The following is a 22,004-nucleotide window of genomic DNA, read 5'->3' on the forward strand; positions in this document are numbered from 1 at the left end:
GTCTTCCTTGCTATATATCTACAAAAGTTTTGCTACGAGCTGCTTGTAGTTTGGGTCTTTATTATTACGAAGGAAACCAAACTATATATCGAAATGCACACCACGCCCCTCTTTTGACATCACTCATTCTTTTACTTGCGGACCAGTAAATATACCACTCTTAACTTTGGACGCTTATAGCTTTGGAAAGAGTATAAGAATCTCTTGAAATGCTTTTCCACCAGCAGGGTGACTAGATTTAGAAAACTGGAGGACGGGACACCTAAATTGGAGAAGTATATGGACAATGTGTATCGGCTATGTGAAACGTACGAAACAATCTCGCAGCTCTAAGACCTGCTGCTTTGACTTGTATTTTTTTTTCACTTGCTTTCAAGCAGCAATATATTATATAAGTTGAAACATTACAACTTTGTTGCTTTCGAATTAATATTGTCGTGGTTTGGTTCAGCATGGACATGCCAGGGAGAATGAGATTCACAATAACACTAAAACTAAGGTTTAATGGTTAATAGGCTCGGAGGTCACGGGCGAGGTCCAGAGTGAAGGCCTTATCAAGTGTTGCGGCTGTGGGCGAATGGCCGCAGGAGGGAATGGGGCGTCTTGCTGGGGAGAACTGCTGCTTGGAGTTGTGCACGGTAGAGAACTTGTCGACATGTCGACCTGCCAGGTAAGACCATCCGCTTGCGCGGGATCGGTTTATGTGGGAGGGGAACAATGTCTGTAAGAAAATAAAAAGACAGTAGTGTATAAAAGAGGGCTTTTGCCACCGGGCGATTGAGCGAGCGATTAGGGGCGGTTGGTGGTCGTGGCTCAGGAGAAATGGGCAGGGAACTTGGACGGCGGCGCCAACGGCCGGGATTAGAATCATAAAAAGTTGAGAAAATGGTAGGAGGCGTAGTAGTAGAGAAAGGGGGAAAACGAAAAAATCTTTAGTGGGAGGTAAACTGAAATGAGAAGATGTAGTATAAGAGAAAGTTAGAAAAGAAGCGAATTTTAGTCGAAGAAAAACTACGTGTAGATATTTGTGCGTGGGGTGTGGTTATGTTCGTGAGAGGTGTGTGTATGTATCTTACGGGAAGTGAGTAGAGTTCACTACCTGCGTGTTGAGAGTGCGTTCCTGATTAGCCCCAGATTTAGGCATGAGCGTTCCTGTTTAGCCTCAGGTTTAGGCATGAACGTTCCTGTTTAGCCCCAGGTTGGGCTTGAGCGATGAGCGAGCGATGTCCGAAGCGTAGTCAGGAGAGTGGATCCAATGGCGGTGCGAGGGTGGGTGCGTGGGCAGAAGGGCGGGTGTTGTGTTGTTTTACCAGCTCGTCTCGGCTAGGCACCGACATTTTAAAGGAGGCTAGCGCAAACGTGGGGAGCTTTCCAAATTCCCGACTGGCTGACCATTGGCTGGCCGGGACGTCTTTGCGAACTATGCTTGCCAACTTCAGCGAGTATAAAGGACAAGCTTGAGTTGTGTGACGGCTAGTCTGGTTTTGACCAGCGGCGCGTCATTACAATATACCTGTAAAATGTACATTTTTCTCAAAATTTCATGCGAAATTTTTAGATATTGAAAAATACGGGACAAAATGCGTCCCGGCAGGGTCGATACGGGGCACGGGACAAATGCTTCATGGGACGATCCCGTATAATACGGGACGTCTGGTCACCCTACCACCCCCGCTCTCCTCCTCACCTTCTCGTTTCTCACTCTATCCAGCCTAGAGACCCCTACCATACTTCTCAGGCATTTCATCTCAACATATTTAAACTCTTCCTCTCTTATGTTCCATGTTTCTGCCTCATACAGTGCTGTCGGCACAATCACTCCTCCATACAATCTCCTCTTAACTTCCATTCCTAAATGTCTATTTCTCTTTACACTTTAATCCTGATTGTGCAAAACAGGTTTTATATAAGAGGGCAGGGTGAGCTGGCTCTTCGGTAGGCGTGGCTTGAGCAGCTGAGGACGACGATTTTAGTCAGTCTCTTCCGGGAGTGTGGCACCGCTACCGCCTATTATGTTAATGGTGGTTTTACATAAGAGGGGGGCTTAATGCTGGCGAGAAATACCTTGATGGTGATTTCTTCGTTTTATTAGAAAATCAGATCTGGGATATACAGGTTGGGATGCCAGATGAAATAAGGTTTCCTACCTAGACAGGCCATCTGTCAGATATTTGACCTCGGCAGTCCTATGATCAGGTTCTTGACCTGAGCAGCTCTATTCTGGGCCTTGACCTCGGCAGTCTATGTCGGGCCTTGACCTCGGCAGTCCTATGCCGGGTCGGTGACCTCGGCAGTCCTACGTCCAACGGGCGTAGCCGTTCGTTAATAAAGGGGAGAAGGAAGGTTTTATGGGTTACCATATGGGAGATGTGTTAGTCATAAGATATGGGTATGGGTATTAGTTCCGTTGTATGGGGGTTTGTTACATAGTTGGTGGTCGTGGTTAGATATGGCGTATATATATTAAGTTACGGTAATGTAGTTGAGATAGGTATGAGAAAGGGTTCAATGGGTCCGTCCAGGCGCGGATCCAGGAATGTTATTTGGTAGGGGGGGGGCAACCGATAAGCGATAACCGATACTTGAAACACGCCGACATTTTAACCCCAAGAATAATGCTGTTGGCTTGGAGACTGGTCCAGAAACCCAAGTCTGTTTTGCTCGTAATTGTATGTAAAATCATATACAATTCACAAATATAATTAAAATAATAAATTCGCACTAAAAAGTGTTTATCCAAGGAGAATCAAACTCGGGATGAGTGTACCACACTCGGGGCGTTGGGGGGCCCTGCCCCCCCCCTATCCGTGCCTGGGTCTGTCTGGTGACATAGGCATCTCGTGTTTTTGATACTGCGGATGCGTCATGGTTGTCTTACTTCGCATTATTGAATCAAGTTGTTTTCGGCGATTCAGGAATTTGTGATGTCTGCAAGATTGGTTGTCTTGCCAAAGACGAGTACCATCTCGCATGTGTATGGATCACATGCATGGTTGATGGTTAGTGAGGGTTACAAAATTCCATAACCTCGCACATTGGGTGACTGCTTTACATTACCTAAGCCACACTTCCCTCCTGCCCTCCACACATGCTCTAAAGTTTGGATGCGAGTAGACAAAGTCCGCAAGACTTTAGAAGCCCCGTAGTCTGGTCCTTATGACGTTCTCCACCGTAAACAAGTACTTTATTCTTCGACTTTCCCAAGGCGATACGTTCGTCTCAATTGACCGACTCAAACCGGCGTATCTTCCCATCACTCGACCACCTCAGACGTGCACAAATAATGCTACTGAAATTGACACTACAAGTACAAATGACGTCACTGACACCTATGCTCAGATAATCACACCTGACGTCTCCACCCCTGCCTTTGAATCCTCTCCCACTCCGTCCTTTCTAATCGTATCACCCCCTCCACCTACCCTCCTTGCTCTGATTATTTTCACCTTTAAGTATTCTCGGCTCTCAAGAGAGAGTTAATGTTAATATTTTCATATGTATTTTTTATACCTTGCACTATGTTTGTCCCCTCTTTCTCTAAAAGTACGCTCCGCTCTTGTGGGGGAGTCAATGTAGCGGTTGTAAAACAAGGTAATGTAACGTAATGTGTAATTTGTAACTGCATATGTACCTACGTGCATTCTCTGGTGCATGAGCAACATATGCCAATACGTCGATGCCACATCATAGGATATATAACTGTATACCTATGCATACATTCTATCCGTATCCAGCCCTACCTTTTCTTGTAACATATTAGCATGTAGATGGCCTGTATATGTCCATGTTCACAAAATAATTCTGTAGATACTATATAAGTACGCTCATAACAAGATGGCAAGGAATGAATACACAACAATGGTGGTTTCCAGGAACAGACTGGGAATGAGTTTATTTTCTACAGTCTGTTTATTTGAACAAATTGGGAGCACAGTTACTTTCTTCACCATACACGTAACTAGTGCTGCAGTTGCTTGTATGGTAAACTTGATTCTATACAGTATTTTCATAATTTTTCCATACTTGTTTTTGTACCATCGAACCACAAGCTTTTCTTATGGAGAAAACTGTCCTCACTTTTTCCTTTTCGTACTTTCGAATCTTTGAAAATCAGAGTTTTGTATACAAGGGATTCCACGTAGTAATATTGATGATGATATGGTTTTAATGTCACACACTCCTCCCCTATCGGAGGGCTAGGACGGTGGCCCTCACAGAGGGCTTTGTAGCGTGGAATTTAATGAACTGTGCCCTTGGTTCAACTTCGCCGGTGGCAGTATTCGAACCGCCCTCACCTCAACCTTCGCCGCAAGTAACGACGCCCTAACCCGCTCAGCCAGCGAGCTTCCAATAATGATAATAATATTAACAACAATAGTAATAATATTAATTCTATTTACTAATCATGGGTGGAATGGGTGGAAATGATTTTATGCCTTTCCCTTTTTGGCTACCTCCCTTGTAAGGGGGAAAAAGCCTTGGTATATGTATGTATTTACTAATTAAGAGCTTTTTCCCCCTTGTAAGGGAGGTAGCCAAGTCAAGGGCATGTACCTACTCTCACCCATTCCACTCCCATCCACCACCCTTTTCTCTGTCCCATCTTAGCTCATCAATTTCTTTAATCACCTCCAGTTTCCTGCCCATTACCCTTGCCTTTACCTCCCACACTACCCAGACATACATATACCAAAGGCTTTTTCCCTCTTACAAGGGAGGTAGCCAAAAAACAAAGGCATAAAAACCATTCCATCCCTAATAAACTCCATCCTCTTGTCTTGGCACCTCCTGGATGACAGGTCATTCCTGCATCTTGTCCACTGCCCTGGGTCAGAAGCAGTGTCACAAGACACAGCACATCCACAGCAAGGCTGCTACATTAAATTGGTGACACTCCCCCCCTTCCATCCCCTCATGAAGAAAAGGAGATGGGGAGAAATCCCTTTGGGCTGTGTCAAAATTTTTCTCACACATACTACCTCACCCCCCATCCCCCCAACCCATTCCACCTCATTCATCACTACCCATCCCTTAATAATTTTGATTCTCTCTAAACTGGCTTCATCAATTTTCTATAGTTATCAAAATACACGGGTGTAAGAGAACGTATTTTTTATAATAATTATTATGACGCAACATCGCACATCGGGCAGCTAATGGGAGTGAAGAGGTTAGTAAATTTTTCCCTCAAATTTCATGGTTGATACGAGTCTTCAGCCCCTTCCATATTCAGGGAAAAAATTTCAGATTGTTGACTTTGTTGTATTAGTGTGGAAATATTTCTGTATTTAGTAGGAGGATGCGAGCAAATGCCAGTTATCGTCTCTCTGTACATGAAAAAGGTGGAAGAGATGCAATTCTATTAAGATGATGTTCAAGGTAAACTAATAAGATGTAAACAATTTTGTAAACAAGTTTTAATGATGCTACTTAAATTATGTACAGCTTTATACATGAACAATACTGACTAACAATTCATATTTTACAATAAAGTAAAAGCTCTTTGCAAAATTTTGCAAATGTTGTTCTATTCACTTGACTGAGTGCCTTCTGCCCAAAGTAGGGTTACCCAAACATTTCCACCATAACAATAAATATAATGAGTACCATATTTACACTTTTTCCTAATCTGCTTAACAACTTTTCCATAAACAGAATCTATACCTTATATTTACACATTTTTTCTAATCATCTAATTCACCAATAACTTAACATATTAAAATCTATCAGCTTTTCTTATCTTCATCTTTTTCATCGGTAAAATGGCTCGGAATCTGCTGAATGGTGTGTGGAGCTAACAGGGGAGACTTTTCTACCGCACTACGAAGTGAAGCCATGTTCTTTTTGTCGTCTGGTAATAAGACGACAAATGTGCGAAAGTGTTGCAAAACATTTTCTGAAATAAAAATGAGAAAATCTTAGTATGAATACACACACACACACACACAGAATTATGAAAAGGAAAAGAATGCCTCAATAGAGGTCTTATTAAAGTGGGACAGAGGAAAAACAAGAGAACATGTAATGAAACTCAAAAATGACAACTAGAGAAGAGACCTGAAAAAGAACAGCTTCCCACACAGAGTGATAGATATATGGAACAAATTAGATGAAAAAATAGTGTGTGCAAACACAATACAAGAATTAAGAACAAACTTGATCTTGTGAGACACAAAAACGGGTCACCACGAGCATAGCTCCCCTTCCCGTAAAATACGACTAAGTCTGGTGACCCTGGTCTCTCTTTTAGAAGAACCATAGCCTTCAAGAAACCAGCAAAAGCATTTGGATAAGACCATAAGTCACCTAAGAAAAAGATATTGTGTTGTCTATGGATTGTTAGAGAGGGCCTTGTAGTATGAGGCGTTCTTTGTCTTGTATGTGGTGCTTGCATCTGGGTCAGTTCCAATCAGTGGCCTGGAATATTCTGTGTTGGGACTCTCTGTTGTTGTTGTTGTTGTTCCCTAGACTGTCTGTCCGAGCAGTCTCGGGAGCTCTCTGTTGGATGCTGTTCTGAGCACTGGGATGCCAGTATGGTTCTTGTGAGGTGTGGAAGGGTTTTTCCTGTGGGGCTTGTATTGGGGTTGCTGTTGTTGGAGAACTGAATTTGGTGGTCCTTCTTGAATGGATTGTTTAGTAATTTGAGTGTTTATGTTTATACATGGATTTTTTGTGTGGTATAGGTATTAGGTTGTTACAGATGTTTGAGCAACATGTTTTTTTTTTTTTTATGGTCATTCTGTAGTGGATACACCACAGGCCCTAAAAGAGGGCCAGATATAAGGAATCTTCATTATGAGGTGTGAAGACAGAATGAGTGGTAGGGTGGTGAGTTTAAACGCCAAGAATCTGTTGAAGTTTTATTTCTGATGTTTTGTCCACCTATGACACTCTGAAGAAGTCCTAGTTGGACGAAACATCAGCAATAAAACTTCAATGGATTCTTGGCATTTAAACTCACCACCCTACCACTCAATCTTCATTATAATGGGTTTACTTTCATGGTGAAAGGAGTGATAAGTAGAGCTAAAAGTTAGGACATGTAATGAAAAAAAAAAAAAAAAAAAAAAAAAAAGGAAATTATACAAACCAGTAAGTCCAATATCCAACTTCTGTTCATATGCAATTTTCTTCGCTGTCCAAAGGGCTGGGTCTTGCTGATGTCGACTTATAAAGTCTAATGCCTCACGTAAAGTGGTCTTCCCGTATGGAACAGTCTTTGGAAAAGGAAGCAATATTTCAGGCATACAGAATTATCAAAATTTACTGTTCTTATATATGAATTGTAAGATGGGAGGGAGGGTGGAGGGGTGTGGCGTGTTTTCGGGGATGGAATGGGTGGCAATGATTTTATGCCTTTTCCTTTTTGGCTACCTCCCTGGTAAGGGGGGAAAAAGCCTTGGTATATGTATGTATGTACTGTTCTTATGCACATTTCTACATACATACATATACCAAAGGCTTTTTCCCCCTGACCCAGGGCAGTGGACAGGATGCAGGGATGACCCGTCATCCAGGAGGTGCCAAGATAAGAGGGAGGGAGGAGGGTGGAGGGGAGTGGAATATATAGGAAATGGAATGGGTGGGAGTGGTTTCTATGCCTTTTTCTTTTTGGCTACCCCCCCGTGTAGGGGGAGAAAGCCTTTGGTATATGTATGTACAAGGGAAATGGCCAAAAAACAAAGGCATAGAAACCACCCCCACCCATTCCATCCCCTACATACTCCACTCCCCTCTACCTTCTTCCCTCTAGATACATACATATACCAAATGCTTTTGTACCCCTTACAAGAGAGGTAGCCAAAAAACAAAGGCATAGAAACCACTCCCATTCATTCCATTCCCTACATACTCCACTCCCCTCCTCCCTCTTCCCTCCCTCTTATCTTGGGACCTCCTGGATGACGGGTCATCCCTGCATCTTATCCACTACCCTGGGTCAGAAGCAGTGTTGTAAGACACAGCATTCCTACAAGGATATAATAGTTTATCATTCTTGATATAAATCTGTCCTGCTATATCATGCAATAAACCAGTGGATAATATCCTGGAGGTTGCAGGTCTTCTGAAGGGGAGAACTAGAATAATGGATTTTTAGTTTGCAATATTTGTTGTTTTGTATGAAAAAGGATTACAAAGGCGGAGCATGCCGACAGGAGACCTTTTGGTCCGTATCTAGGTCGGATGTGAAAAAAAAAAATCATAATAATAATAAAATAACAAATAAAAACTATAATAATGTAAATAACAAATAAAATACATAAATAAATGCATAGGTATAGTTAAATAATAAACAAACAGGTAAATAGTAAATAATAATAAATTGACATATAACTAATAATAAATGAAAATAAGACAGACAAATGATAACAAAACAAAAACAAATAATATAAAATAAATTATAATCATTACAACAACAATACAAATATACCCACTTTTGACTCAAAAAAGCCGTACTCTGGGTCTTCTGCTGTTCGTCTACTCGTTGGAAGTGGTCTACTGGGATTTTCTTGAGATATAGGTGTCTCCGGCTGAAAAAAAAAGTGAATATGTATGAATATCTTGCAAATATAATAAATCTAATACTGCACAGGTTTTTAAGTTCAAGCACAACACAAGATGAGCTTCCTCTTAAAAAAAAAAAAAAAAAAATAATAATAATAACACATAAATGAAAAATGAATATATAAAAGCCAGTGTCATAGTCTTATTTGGCAGCCATCCCACCAGAAAACCCAATAAGCATAACCAACAAGCAATTTCCTCTGCTATAACAATAAGCTCACCTCTCATTCAAATGCAAACCTTGGAAACAATACATGACCTCCCTTCAAACCACTTTTCAATAAAGAGCTAGAAGGAAAAATAAAACACACATATAGATGAGGCTCATTTAATGAATGATTTGCATAATGAGCAAAAACAATTTCTAAAAATTTCGACTTCCTTAACAAGCGATATTTCAGGCTGCGTCAAAATATCATTCACACATACTCCCTCACCCCAACCACTCCCTTCCATGCATCACAGCATTATCCATACACAACCATTCTCCATTCACCCTTATCTTCTGTCTTCTCCCTTCCTTCCTGAACAGACATTCCCCTTTTTTCCCAATGCCCCTTTTACCCCATCCATCCATCTCATCCTTGGTTGATCCTTATGTTCACTCCTTCCACCTCTGCCTTCCACACCTCTTTTACTAATCTTTCTTCACTCATTCTTTCCATTTTTTATTCTAACAGACTCTACTACTCTCAAAAAACTCTTGACTACTCTTAACAGCTTTCTCCTATCCCAATTATTTAATTATGGCAGCAATATAGTAACCGTGCTTCATCCATATTTTTGCCTCCTATGGTTGCCAAAAAAAAAAAAAAAAAATATATACATATATATATATATATATATACACACACACACACACACACACACATATATATATATATATATATATATATATATATATATATATATATATATATATATACAAAATAATCCTTCCAGCATGAGAAAATTGCACCACACTTGCCTTCCCAAGAATATTACCTGTTCATCCTATATGCACCCATCTCATGAAACAGGTTTTTAGCATGATGTACATGCAACAAAGAAGAGAAAGAGGCAATCTATTGGCCATTTACAGAATCATGAAAGGCATGGAAGTTCTTGACAGAGAAAACTTATTTAAGTGGAATAGAAGAAAAAACAAGGGGACATGAGAAGAAACTCAAAAAGGACAGTTATAGAAGAGATCCGAAAAAACGGCTTTCCACACAGAGTGGTGGATGTCTGGAACAAATAGGATGAAACAACAGTGTGTGCAAACACAATACAAGAATTTAAGAACAAACTAGATGTTGTGAGATACAAAGACGGGTCACCATGAGCATAGCTTCCCTTTCCATATAATACAGCTAGGTAAATACACACTCTTCTCCAACTCAACTTACACATTTCCACTTCATCAATATCCTAACCAGCTTTTACATCATTCTCCCCATTCTTGACCATTTTCTCCACTTTCATCCTTGTATTCAAATCTACATACAGTACTACCTCTCATTAATGGACATTAATTAGCTGTGTTTGCAGTATTTTTGCTGTGTTTTCAGTGTTTTGGAGTGGTTTTGGGGTGGCATAGTGATTGCATGCAGTAAACAACAGCGCCAAAAACACTGAAAACACCGCAAAAACTTCGCAAACACAGCTAATTAACGTCCGTTAATGAGAGGTCTCTGTACATACATATACCAAAGGCTTTTTCCCCCTTATAAGGGAGGTAGCCAAAAAACAAAGGCATAAAAACTATTCCCACCCATTCCATCCCCTACATACTCCACTCCCCTCCACACTCTCTCTTATCTTGGCACCTCCTGGATGACGGGGCATTCCTGCATCTTGTCCATTGCCCTGGATCAGAAGCAGTGACTCAAGACACAGCACACCCACAGCAAGGCCGCTTCATTAAATCGGCGACCCCCCCCTCTTCGTCCCCTCATGCAGAAAAGGAGAAGACGGGGAGAAATCCTTTTGGACTGCGTCAATTTTTTTCATACATACTACCTCACCCCCCATCCCCTCATCCATTCCACCTCATGCATCACATCATCCATATACAACCATATAATAATTCCAAAATCCTAATTAATACCAACTGGTGAGCACATGTGAACTACTTACAACTACATCTTTTGAGTCTACGTAAACTTGTTTTAGTCTTGTGAGGAGTAGGTCATCTTGTTCCCTTAAACTCTTTTCAATATCCTTTGAGTGAGCTGCAAAGTAAGAAAAAATAATAATAATAATAAATAAATTGATAAAAAGAAATAGAATACAGATATGAAAGTACTGGTATTTTCAATTACAGAATTAAAAGAAAACCAATTCCTGTTACACAACATTAATTCTTTTGTATGCACTGTCATATTGCCTCTTCCCTTTTTTTTTTTATAGTAACCATATCTCACTGAGACAGGACCTAACAAACACTGCTCCTTTCTATGCTACAATTAGGTAAATACCCTGAATGGACTGTAGTGGAGTTCCCTAGGGCTCAGTTTTGGGTACCACATTGTTCATTGTTCATTATGTATATAAATGACTTGGATAATGGGATTAATAGTGATGTTGTTGGAAGAATTTGCAGCAAGAAGATGGGCAGATCTAAAACATCAAGAAGCAACAGCAATCTCAAACAAATAGCATCAATATAATTAAGGTGAGGTACTGAAGTCAGGTGACTGTCAAATATAAGTCCCAGAAAGTGAGTTTCCTCCACACAAAAGATTTTTCTTTCATAAAGATACTTCTAATTCAATAAAAGACAAATGTATGGATAGAGGTAAATTCCAGGAAGGAGTAGAAGTGCTTTATTCTCTAATGTTTCAAAACGTTAGAGAATAAAGTAATTCTGCTCCTTCCTGGGCTTTACCTACACCACTCTATCCATACATATTTCTAATTATATGACCACTAGATAGAACTGAACACCACTGCTAAAAATAGTATCTCCCTACTCTACTTACTCCCCAAATACTTTCTTCAACTCAGTTTAATGCCAAAGATGGACACCATATATGATCCTCTGGGTGTTAATGGGTTATTACAATAACAATGTTTACTTACACATTATTGTCTCTTTGATAAGTGCATCCTCAGTGGGATACCTAGGTGAAACTACTTTTTTATTTCTTTCTATTGCTTTATGAGCTCTTGCTTCGATGTTGTAATCACGAAAGGGTCTCGTCATCTTGTAACGCATTGCTGACATTGCCTTCCCCATCTGGAAGAAATATAAGAGTCACTGTAAGTCATTTATTTCAAATAATAATGATGCACTTGGGACAGTTGTAAAAATTAATTTTACATAGTTTACCAAAAGGACTAGAACCATGTTTGACCAGCCAAGTAACTTCCTCTATTGCCATTCACTGGCAATTTATCCCAAAAAGACATTAAGCATATGCTTAGGTCTTTTAGATTTGCTTTGACAGATTCTGTATATAATCATGACAAAATGGGAAGCAAATGGGTACTGCAGCATGTAGTTTTCAAGCAGCTGTACTAAGCATCAAGATGGTGAGGGGGAGATCACCCCTCTGAAAAAAATAACAATAATAAAATAAAATAATAATAATAATAATATATATATATATATATATATATATATAAATATATATATTAGGAAGATACAATATTGTAACACATTTGTAAAATGAGACTTATTAACCCGCTGTCGGAGAACAAGATAAGAAGGAACTGTATATTTCAACCACTATTTGTGGTCCTCTACAACAGACTGATACATAGTGTGGAGTATGCAAGTAAATATAGCCAAGAGGGGTACATTCATTGGACAGGGAGAGGGAGGACTCAGGTTATGTGTCCTTGATGAGGTTGGGGCAAAGGTTGACCGATACTGAGCCGCTTTTGAGATTGATTTATTTGCAGCCATCCAAATTATGCAGTCAGGGGACCAGTGACTTTTCGAAGTATTGAAATTTGGTAGATGGTTTATCAAGGAGGATTCAATCATTTTTCATTGAAAACTGCAGTGGGATTTGTAGATGATGACAGCATTATCCCAGTCCATGCAATGATCTTCTTTGCTGGTCTGTGGGAACACTGCAGAATTCTCTTGGCCATATTTGATGGAGTTTTTGTGTTCCTTGATTCTTATCAAATCTCTTCCTGTTTGGCCCCAGTATGTTTCTTTACAAGGTAGTTTGTAAACCCCCAGGTCTGGTATCCACATTCGTTCTGTGATGTACATTTACTATTTTCCTAAAACTACTATCATGATAACTGAATATCATATTGATATGGTAGTTTGATCAGATGCCAGTCTGATTGGATGCCAAAACGAGACATCAACAACCCTAATGACCTCTAGAATTACAGGTACCCCATTACTAAATGCATCCATCAAAACATATATGACCTCTCAAGCAGTTGTTGTGGCTGTTTGTTAGTGTATCACTTTCAGCAACTTTTTCTATTATTGACTTCCACCAAGAAAAATATATATTACATTGATATATTGTAATTTACATTTAACTTTCTATTGCTATATCACATAGGTGTGCACTTCTAAACATTTACCTGTCTTTTTTTAGTGTGATTGCAGTTATTACAGTTTGATAAGTTTTTAGAAAAGCACACTTACACGATAAGGCACTAGAAAATTATATATTAATTTTGTAAATTATAATATATCAACGTGATGTTTTTCTGGCAAGAAAAAAATTGCCAAAAGTGTTATATTTAGAAATGGAACTGTGGCGGCTGCTTGAGACGCCATCTCTGTTTTGACAGATGCGGAGGTCAAAGACATTAAGTATGATAAATTCATCTATTCAAACCTAACCTGTATTTAATAATGCAGTACCTGTAATTCTACAGGTAATCAGGGTCATCATCTTCAGCCTCCGAATCTATAAAAACAAAGATGGTGTCTCAAGGAGTCACTGCAGCTCCATTCATTTATGTATTGCTCTTAGTAACTTTTTTTTTGTAACCGATTTCTGCCAAGGAAAATGTATTTTAGATAATTTTAATTTACAATATTATTATTTAATTTTCTAATGCTATATCATGTAGGTGCCCTTTAAAACAATGCCTGTAGTTTTAATCAATATTTTCTTGTGTAAAGCTGTCAAAATATGTACAACTTTTGTATTATGATTACTTTAATATCATTTCATTACAGCTATTTTCTTTTTGTTATAACTATAATAATAATTACTATAGTTTATTTGTTTAATATTTCAGGTGCCTTGCATTATGTCATTATGATTATCATTATGTTCTATTCTTTTTACAAAGTCAGAGTATGTCAAAGATTATTACTTGTAGAAATAATTCTTATCTTAGCTATATACATTAGTTGTTTATTTCTCTGCATAATGAGTAATGTCAAATAATATTAAATTATGACGTTAAGTAACTTTACTATTATGATGTAACAACTTGTGTTCTTAGTTACATTTCTTTTCTTTAACAGGACCACGCTGAAAACAAGTGTCATGCACTTTATTATGTCATCCTCGCAGGGTTTTTTTTAACAGTGTATTCTTATAACTGTATATTCGAATGTATAATATATAAATAAAATCAAATAAACTTGTCTGTCTTTAGATTAGTATGACCCATGAATTCAAATCTATATGTGATAACTGGAAACCAAAGATATAGAATAAGTTGGAACTGTACAAAGTACAATGTAGGAGAAGGGATCCATCGGGCGTTGCTCCTTTCATGTATATTACAATTAAGTAATTTTGAAAGCGTTCACGTTCCGACTTACCTTAGCCTCAGATGTCGAAATTGCTTCATCAAAACAAATGTAATTCGATACAGTACTGAAATATTCATGGATTAATAGGTTTTTCAAAATATAAGTAATGGATTCCTTTTTCATAATAGTGAGAAAAAGAATATGAAAAGGTATTTTTATTGTAATTGCATTTTTTCAATTGTTTAATTCTGTCTGTAACAAATTTTGGTCGTGTTTAGTCTTGGATCGCAAATCCCATGTTTCGATGAGACGCCGAGTCAAAAATCAGAGTAATGTTATGAGTGGTTGTGAGGTTGCAGAATGAATCTTATTATCACAATGAAATTAAACCAACAGTTATTTTATCTTTATAACAGATATATAAGGTAATAATGTTTCTATGGATTTAGAACATTGCAGTATCCCACATACATGTTTGCATAATAATTAATTTTAAATTTATTCAATTCCATGTATACCGAGGGGTTTTCCCCCATATAATAACATAGGGAGGTAGCCAAGTTTAAAGGCACTAGATAACCCATTTCATTCCCACCTACCACTCTTTATTGTCATCTTAGCTCTTTGTGGATGAAAGGTTGACCTATTTAATTTAGTTATTTTCTATTTTGCAATCTAATATACATTTATTATTTTGTAAAAATGTATACCAACTGCTTTTTCCCCCCATAAAAGGGAGGTAGCCAAAGTCAAAAGCATAAATTCACCCCCACCCATTTCATCCCCACATAGTGACATACTCCACTCCCATTCACTACCCCCTCCCTCCCTCTCTTTTCTTGGCTCTTGGATGACGGGTCCTCCCTGCATCTGGCCCACTGCCCTGGGTCAAAGGCAATGCAGCAAGACACAGCACATCCACATCAAGGCCACTTTGCTTAATTGGCAACCCCGTCCTATCATCATGCTCATGCAGAAAAAGAGAAGACAGGGAGAAATCCCTTTGGGCTGCATCAAAATATCATTCACGCATACTCCGTCACCCTTCCATGTATCACAGCATCATCCATACACAACCATTCTCCACTCACCCCTATCTCCTGTCTTCTCCTTACCTTCATCAACAGACATTGCCCTCTTTCACAATGCCCCTTTTACCCCATCTATCCACCTCATCCTTGGTAGCCCCCTCATGTTTACTCCCTCCACCTCTGCCTTTCACACCTCTTTTACTAATCTTTCTTTACTCATTTTTACCATGTGCCCTAACCATCCTGATACTCTTTCATCAACCCAATCTCCTAACTCTTTCCACCCCTGCTCTCCTCCTCACCTCCTCGTTTCTCACTCTATCCAGCCTAGTAACCCCTACCATACTTCTCAGACATTTCATCTCAAACACATTTAGTCTTTCTCTCTTTCTTTCTTATGTTCCATGTTTCTGCCCCACACAGTGCTGTCTGCACAATCATTCCTTCATAATGTAAAAAAGAAAAAAAATACACTGGATATAAATTGTAAGGATGGCACAACAAAGCACATGACACCTATATCCATTGTGGTCATCTTAAGAAACAAAAGATGCATATACATATGAACTAATGCGGAGAATATAGGTACAGTAGCCATACTTCAAATTTTCGTGGCAATATAATTGATCGCTTAAGAGTACGGCAGTGTCCTGACCATGCTTACATCACTACCATATTCATAACCAATCATAATAGTGAATTTGGCATTGTATCAATTGTGTCATATTCTTTATTATGATCACCTACGAATACAGGAGTGATGTAAGAGGAAGTTGGGACCTGTATTTACATTTGCATATGCTCAGAATCTAACGTAACCTAATCTGGTATTTGTGAAGTTTTGTCTCACCTGTTCACACAGCAGTTTGTATACCATATTTTTTCATCTATATTGTGACAATTCAACCTTCCCCCTACCTGCCATTTTGCCTCACCCACTTGCACAGCAATTTTTATATTTTTTGTGTCTATACTACAACAATTCTAAAAACTTTTCTTTGTAATAATTTTCCTGCAGATTGGTATTAAGGGATGGTGAAATAAATAATTCAAGCAACATTCCTGCTACCTACTAGTGTCATGGCTGTCCAGTGTGCAAGATGTACATCTATCTCTGCAAGCATTTTTAGGTTAGGCTAGATTAGAATAGGGAGGAAAACAGAAACACATATTTCACGAAAAAATAGTGGGCAATGCTCTCAATAAAAATGGGGCTTCAGTTTTGGGTAGCGGGAAGGTTGCAGGAATTATTTTTTCACCATCCTTTAATATTGATTTCTGCAAGAAACATTACTAAGAAAGTTGTTGTTGTCCATAATATAGACACAAAAAATATACAAATTACTGTGCAAGTGCATGAGATGAAACTTCACAAATTCCCTTGTTCTAATGTAAACCCTAACATAACCTAAACCTGACCTGATCTAACCATACCTAATCTAATCTGGAATAGTAGTTGAATTCTTTTCCACCATGGATGCAATGCAATTCCAGCTCAGGGATATTATAAAAGTTGAAAACTTCTTGGAGACATCTTGGAAACATCTCGGAGACATTTCTTGGGACCATGTGTATGGATGTAAAAGGGGTTGAATTACTCAAAATAGAAGTATCTCCAAGAAAACACTCGATGAGTATTATTCAGTTTCTGAGTTATGTTGTTGTTTTCCCTCCAGAATCAATCTCAGACCAAGTTTGAGTGAGATGGCTGTTGATAAGTCATTTGTTTACATCTCAGAAACATCCTGAAGACGTTTATTTCATCTATTTATTCTTACCTAGTGGGCTTCCCCAGGCCTGTACCTGTACAACAGGGGCCCACAAAAGCAGCATGGATGTGCTGTGTCTTGCTGCATTACTTCTGACCCAGGGCAGTGGGCAAGATGCAGGGATGACCCGTCATCCGGGAAGAGACAAGAAAAGAGAGAGGGAGGGGTGTTGAATGGGAGTGGAGTATGTGGAGATGAAATAGGTGGGAGTGGATTTATGCCTTGACTTTGGTTACCTCCCTTGCAAGGGGGAAAAAGCAATTGGTATATGTATGTATAATTTTTAATATTAATTATGCATAGTAGTCTTGAGCATGCATTATATCTTGAGCATACATTATACTGTGCAAATATACTTGGTAATCCAAAATTTTATACCCATTTTTATAACTAGGATTGGCATATGACCAAATTGATTAACAACTTGCTGGTCAAAACAACCTGGTATAAAATGTAACCTGTAAAATGACTATGACAACTTGTAAGTATGAATTTCATACACATATTGCTAATTATTTTATACTTTGCAGATCAGGTTGTTCAAGTTACCAGTTTCTTAGAATTTGGAAGGCAGGTTCTTTAGCTAGATTGGCTAGAGGTGGCTATCCATATTCAGATCATGCTTCTAGTAAAGAAACTGATGCAGGTTCAAGGTTTCCGGATATTTCATCCTTTCCCCTGGAAAGAATCAGGAACTTCTCCATTATTGCTCATGTAGACCATGGAAAAAGCACACTTGCTGATAGACTTTTAGAGCTAACAGGTATATTTTGTACTTAGAAATTACACTGATAAAACATACTGAAGTCTTATTTGTGTATAATGAAGTTGGATAGAAAAAAAATGTATTTGTGTTTATCCAAGTGAATTTTATAGCTTAATAGCATGTCTTAGAGTTTTATTTAATTTGGTTATTCTTTTTCACAGGAGCTATTCAAAGAGATGGTACAAACAAACAAGTCCTAGATAAATTGCAAGTTGAAAGAGAGAGGGGAATAACAGTGAAGGCACAGTCGGCTTCAGTTATATATAACCACAAGGGACAGGTGTGGACATCTTATATATTTAAAAAGCAGTGTACTTTCGAATTTTAGAGTTTATCCTTCATATTGCAAATTATTTATAAAAATCTGAAAAAAATCCTTGTGAAGCGATAGAATAGCATGCATTATTTTTATCAACTAATTAGCTGTTATCTGTAAAGTTAGATGGTAACATGTGCAAGGAAAATTTTCACCCTTTCAACTCCCATCACACTTGTCTCTTTCTCTCCTTCCTGCTTAAATCATGTGAGAACTGCACCTCATTTCTTTCTCAACAATGCTCCCAGTTCATCCCTGATGCAACTCTTTCTTAAAACAAGTCATTGCCCAAAGTTTATATTCTCTCAAATTCTGTTACACAGTGCCCAACTTACAATTAGTTGCACAATGTGCTGAGACAGCAAGAATAGGAGGGTACCAAGTAGACACAAGATTCACCACCTCCTGAGGGAGGTATGGCCCTGATGGCCTGGAACCTGGTCTCTTTACTGGACCAGAGAATAACTCTTTACACTTTCATACATAACTCCTGACAAACAAACAGAACTGCTCCACTCTATAAATGATTTGTGGGAAAACCAAGTTTCGGCTGTGGGATTCCCTGGGGAGATGGAACTGCTCGGACAGACAGTCTAGGGAACGACAACAACAACAACAACAACTGCTCCACTTCCTATATGAACACAACATAAACATAACATATTTATACAAGAAACAAAACTGACACCACAAAGAACAATGCCCTCATTCACAAATTACTCAATAATAAGAGAAGACAACACAAGACACAAATGTGGACTCACAACATTAGCACACAACAGCATGCCACTCTTCAACAAAACAAGAGACACCAGGTAATCATTCTCAAATACGATTACCAAAATAATCTTAATTCAATCACAGATAAAGAATACAATCTACACCTTTACAAACATATGTATCCTGCCAACTAGATCAACCCTGTGAGGCTGATGGCCAGGGGTGGTTGCTGCTGTTTGATGTAACACTTCACCCCATACCATACAACACATAATGGAAGACTGCATTGTACACAATCATGCACGCAAACAACACAACATACACTCTATAAAGGATTTGTGGGAAAACCCATCCAACCCTGTGAGGCTTCATCCTACAACTGCAACCATTCAATTTAGTAACAAACCACATACTAGCAGGTGATCTGAATACACACTATCCAGTCTGCCTTAACACCCAAACAGCAGATCAAAGAGGACACAAAATTCTGGAACAACTCCCCAGCTTAAACAATTAATTCCAGCAACAACCCCACTAGACAAATTTTCCAGTGCAACAATCAACATCCCTAGACATAACTATATTCACCCACTCTACAAACTCAAACTAAATAGGAAATCATTCAAGATCCATCATCTGATCACTTCCCAATAAAGATTACCATAAAAGTGGAAAAGAAATTACAAAACACAATCAAGAGAACATAAACTCCCGAAAAGTGGACTAGCAGAAGTACTGAGAAAATATGAAAGGCTTAAGTACTTTGAAATAGACCAATATCCATGTATGGATAAAGCAGTAAACCAAATAGTAACTACCATGCAGAAGACAAATAAAAGGCACATTCCAGGGGGCTACAGGAAAAACTTAACCAACACTGGAGCAGAGAAGAGAAAGAGGAGATCTACTGACAATCTATAGAATCATGAAAAGAATGGAAGTCCTTGATAGGAATGATTTACTAAAATGGGACAATGGAAAAACAAGAGGACATGAAAAGAAACTCAAAAAGGGTAACTATAGAAGAGATCTGAAAAAAATTGCTTCCCACACAGAGTGCTGGATACCAGGAATAATTTAGATAAAGAAACAGTGTGTGCAAACACTATTCAAGATTTTAAGAAAAAACTTGATGCTGAAAGATACAAAGACAGGTCACCACGAGCATAGCTCCCTTCTCGTATAATACAACTAGGTAAATACATGATACTTGTCTGGATAACCGAAGCTGCTCCCAGGGATCAGTGTTACCTGTGTAAGAGCTGATGGCAGGGGTGTGCTGCAGCTCTTTCTTCCTCCCTGCAAATTCTTGTATATATTCCTAGCTTGTTTGTACATCATACATATACCAAAGGCTTTTTCCCCTTTACACAGGGGGTAGCCTCTATTGTTTTATTGCTTCTTTTCCTCCATTTTCTCTGAACCATGTCCCTGGCCTTTTTTGCAATCTCACACTTATTGTTAAATCAGTCTTGTTTCTGCTTCTTTGGTACATGTTCGTTCACTCCCCAGTTGTAAATGTCAAGAAAGGTTTTGCATTTCCTCCTTATTCCTGAATTTCTCCCAGTTTGTTTCTTCAAAGAATGTTCAATTCTAAGTAATCTGTTTTCCTAAAATTGAGTTGTAAATGTCAAGAAAGCTTTTGCATTTCCTCCTTATTCCTGTGGTATTCATAAATTAGTGATAGACTGAATTTCTGAGCCTTATCCAGAAACCATGTACCTTTCCTTGTATATAATTTAGGGAAATGTGTCTATGGTGCTTACCAGTGACATTACAACTTTTATACTTATAAATTGGCAAGACAGAAACAAGAGGCCATGATAAAAAGCTAAAGAAGGACAGTTACAGAAGAGACCTGAAAAAGAACAGTTTCCCGCACAGAGTGATCGATGTCTGGAACAAACTAAACAGTGAAAAAGTGAATGCTAGAACTATACACGAGTTCAAGAATGAATTGGATGTGGAGAGATACGAAAACAGGTCACAATGAGCAACTAGGTAAATACATACATATACCAAGGCTTTTTCCCCTTACAAGGGAGGTAGCCAAAAAGGGAAAGGCATAAAATCATTTCCACACATTCCATCCCTGAATACACTCCACACCCCTCCACCCTCCCTCTTATCTGAGCACCTCCTAAAAAAAGGTAAATACAACTAGGTAAATACTATGTAGACCTCTTACAAGTCTTTAGACACCCTCTTTCTGTCATGATATATATTACACATCCTCATCATTCTAACCACTCTTGCAGCCCTACCCTCACTTTCTATTCTTCATATTTATAGCATTCAGTCCCTCTGCTTTTCCATGGCAAGGCATCTTGCTTCACAGGTAATAGCAAATAAGTAGGAAGAAATACAGTATTTGAATTATGAATACACATTATTAATTACTAAAGTATAAATTACAAAAGCTTAGGTGTACACTGCTCCAATTGTAATTTCTGATGCTAAAAAGAGTAATATTTTTTCAAACAATATTGATATTGTATTGGTGATAATTGTGGGAAAAATTCAGCTGTGATCCATATCAATTCCAGGATTATTTAATCAACTTGATTGACACCCCAGGTCATGTAGACTTTTCTTATGAAGTGTCCCGGTCTCTTGCTGCTTGTCAAGGTGTTATCTTGCTGGTAGATGCCAACGAAGGAGTGCAGGCCCAGACTGTGGCCAATTTTTATTTGGCCTTTTCAGCAGACCTTGTCATTTTACCTGTGATCAACAAGATAGATCTCAAGAATGCAAGACCAGAGGAAGTAATAGAGCAGATGAAGAATATGTTTGAGTTTGAACCTGAAACTGTATTAAAGGTATTTTTCAATCCATTTTGAGTTGAGAAATTGTGTAAAAAAAAAAAAAAAAAAAAAAAAAAAATATATATATATATATATATATATATATATATATATATATATATATATATATATATATATATATATATATATACATATAAATATATTAGACTTTGGAATACTTATTGATTACATGATAGATTTCAGCTAAGAATAACATTGGGATAGAGAGTGTTTTAGAAGCAGTCATTGAGAAGATCCCATCCCCAGTAGGCTTTTGCAGAAATGACGTCTCGTTGAGAATGCTCGTTTTCGACTCCTGGTATGACAGATACAAGGTAACACTGTTATGTACATTGACC

At 38.4% G+C, this 22,004-nt stretch overlaps 2 protein-coding genes across 6 annotated transcripts in view; one reads left to right on the top strand and one right to left on the bottom strand.

The window, feature by feature from the left end:
- Positions 1–5,401: 5,401 nt before the first annotated feature.
- On the bottom strand, positions 5,402–14,433 carry LOC143041427 (NADH dehydrogenase [ubiquinone] 1 alpha subcomplex assembly factor 4). Of its 3 annotated transcripts, none has more exons than XM_076213286.1 (6): positions 14,309–14,433; positions 11,629–11,785; positions 10,684–10,778; positions 8,436–8,531; positions 7,091–7,217; positions 5,402–5,896 (listed from the first exon to the last, which is right to left on the bottom strand). In XM_076213286.1, the coding sequence occupies exons 1-6, from the start codon at positions 14,420–14,422 to the stop codon at positions 5,727–5,729; spliced, it is 759 nt and encodes a 252-aa protein (XP_076069401.1). In that variant the 5' UTR covers positions 14,423–14,433; the 3' UTR covers positions 5,402–5,726. The 3 variants fall into 3 exon arrangements, with proteins under 3 accessions (XP_076069401.1, XP_076069402.1, XP_076069403.1); XM_076213287.1 differs by lacking the exon at positions 14,309–14,433 and adding an exon at positions 14,222–14,257; XM_076213288.1 differs by lacking the exon at positions 14,309–14,433 and adding an exon at positions 13,370–13,522.
- Positions 14,360–22,004, top strand: part of waw (Translation factor waclaw) — a 28,142-nt gene continuing 20,497 nt past the window's right edge. For 2 of the 3 annotated variants that reach the window (XR_012967803.1, XM_076213284.1), the window contains exons 1-5: positions 14,495–14,664; positions 17,570–17,802; positions 17,967–18,085; positions 21,388–21,660; positions 21,843–21,980. Coding sequence is in view for 2 of the 3 variants with exons in the window: in XM_076213284.1 (XP_076069399.1) it covers positions 14,600–14,664; positions 17,570–17,802; positions 17,967–18,085; positions 21,388–21,660; positions 21,843–21,980 (828 nt within the window). In the remaining variant the exon portion in view is untranslated. Of the gene's footprint in view, positions 14,449–14,494; positions 14,665–17,569; positions 17,803–17,966; positions 18,086–21,387; positions 21,661–21,842; positions 21,981–22,004 lie in introns of those variants that run through there. The other variant, XM_076213285.1, reaches the window with a different exon arrangement.

This window comes from Oratosquilla oratoria, chromosome 31 (assembly GCF_046742065.1).
Source record: "Oratosquilla oratoria isolate Oo_2021 chromosome 31, ASM4674206v1, whole genome shotgun sequence".
NCBI classification, from domain to species: Eukaryota; Metazoa; Arthropoda; class Malacostraca; order Stomatopoda; family Squillidae; genus Oratosquilla; species Oratosquilla oratoria.

Bases quoted from the DNA above. Each gene is read 5' to 3' on its own strand.
- LOC143041427 (XM_076213286.1), bottom strand. From the start codon at position 14,422: ATGAAAAAGGAATCCATTACTTATATTTTGAAAAACCTATTAATCCAT. The intron at 8,532-10,683 runs GTAAGTAGTTCA...TTTTTTTTTCAG, and splicing joins TAGACTCAAAAGATGTAGTT to CCGGAGACACCTATATCTCA. The intron at 5,897-7,090 runs GTTTGTATAATT...TTTTTATTTCAG, and splicing joins GTTGGATATTGGACTTACTG to AAAATGTTTTGCAACACTTT.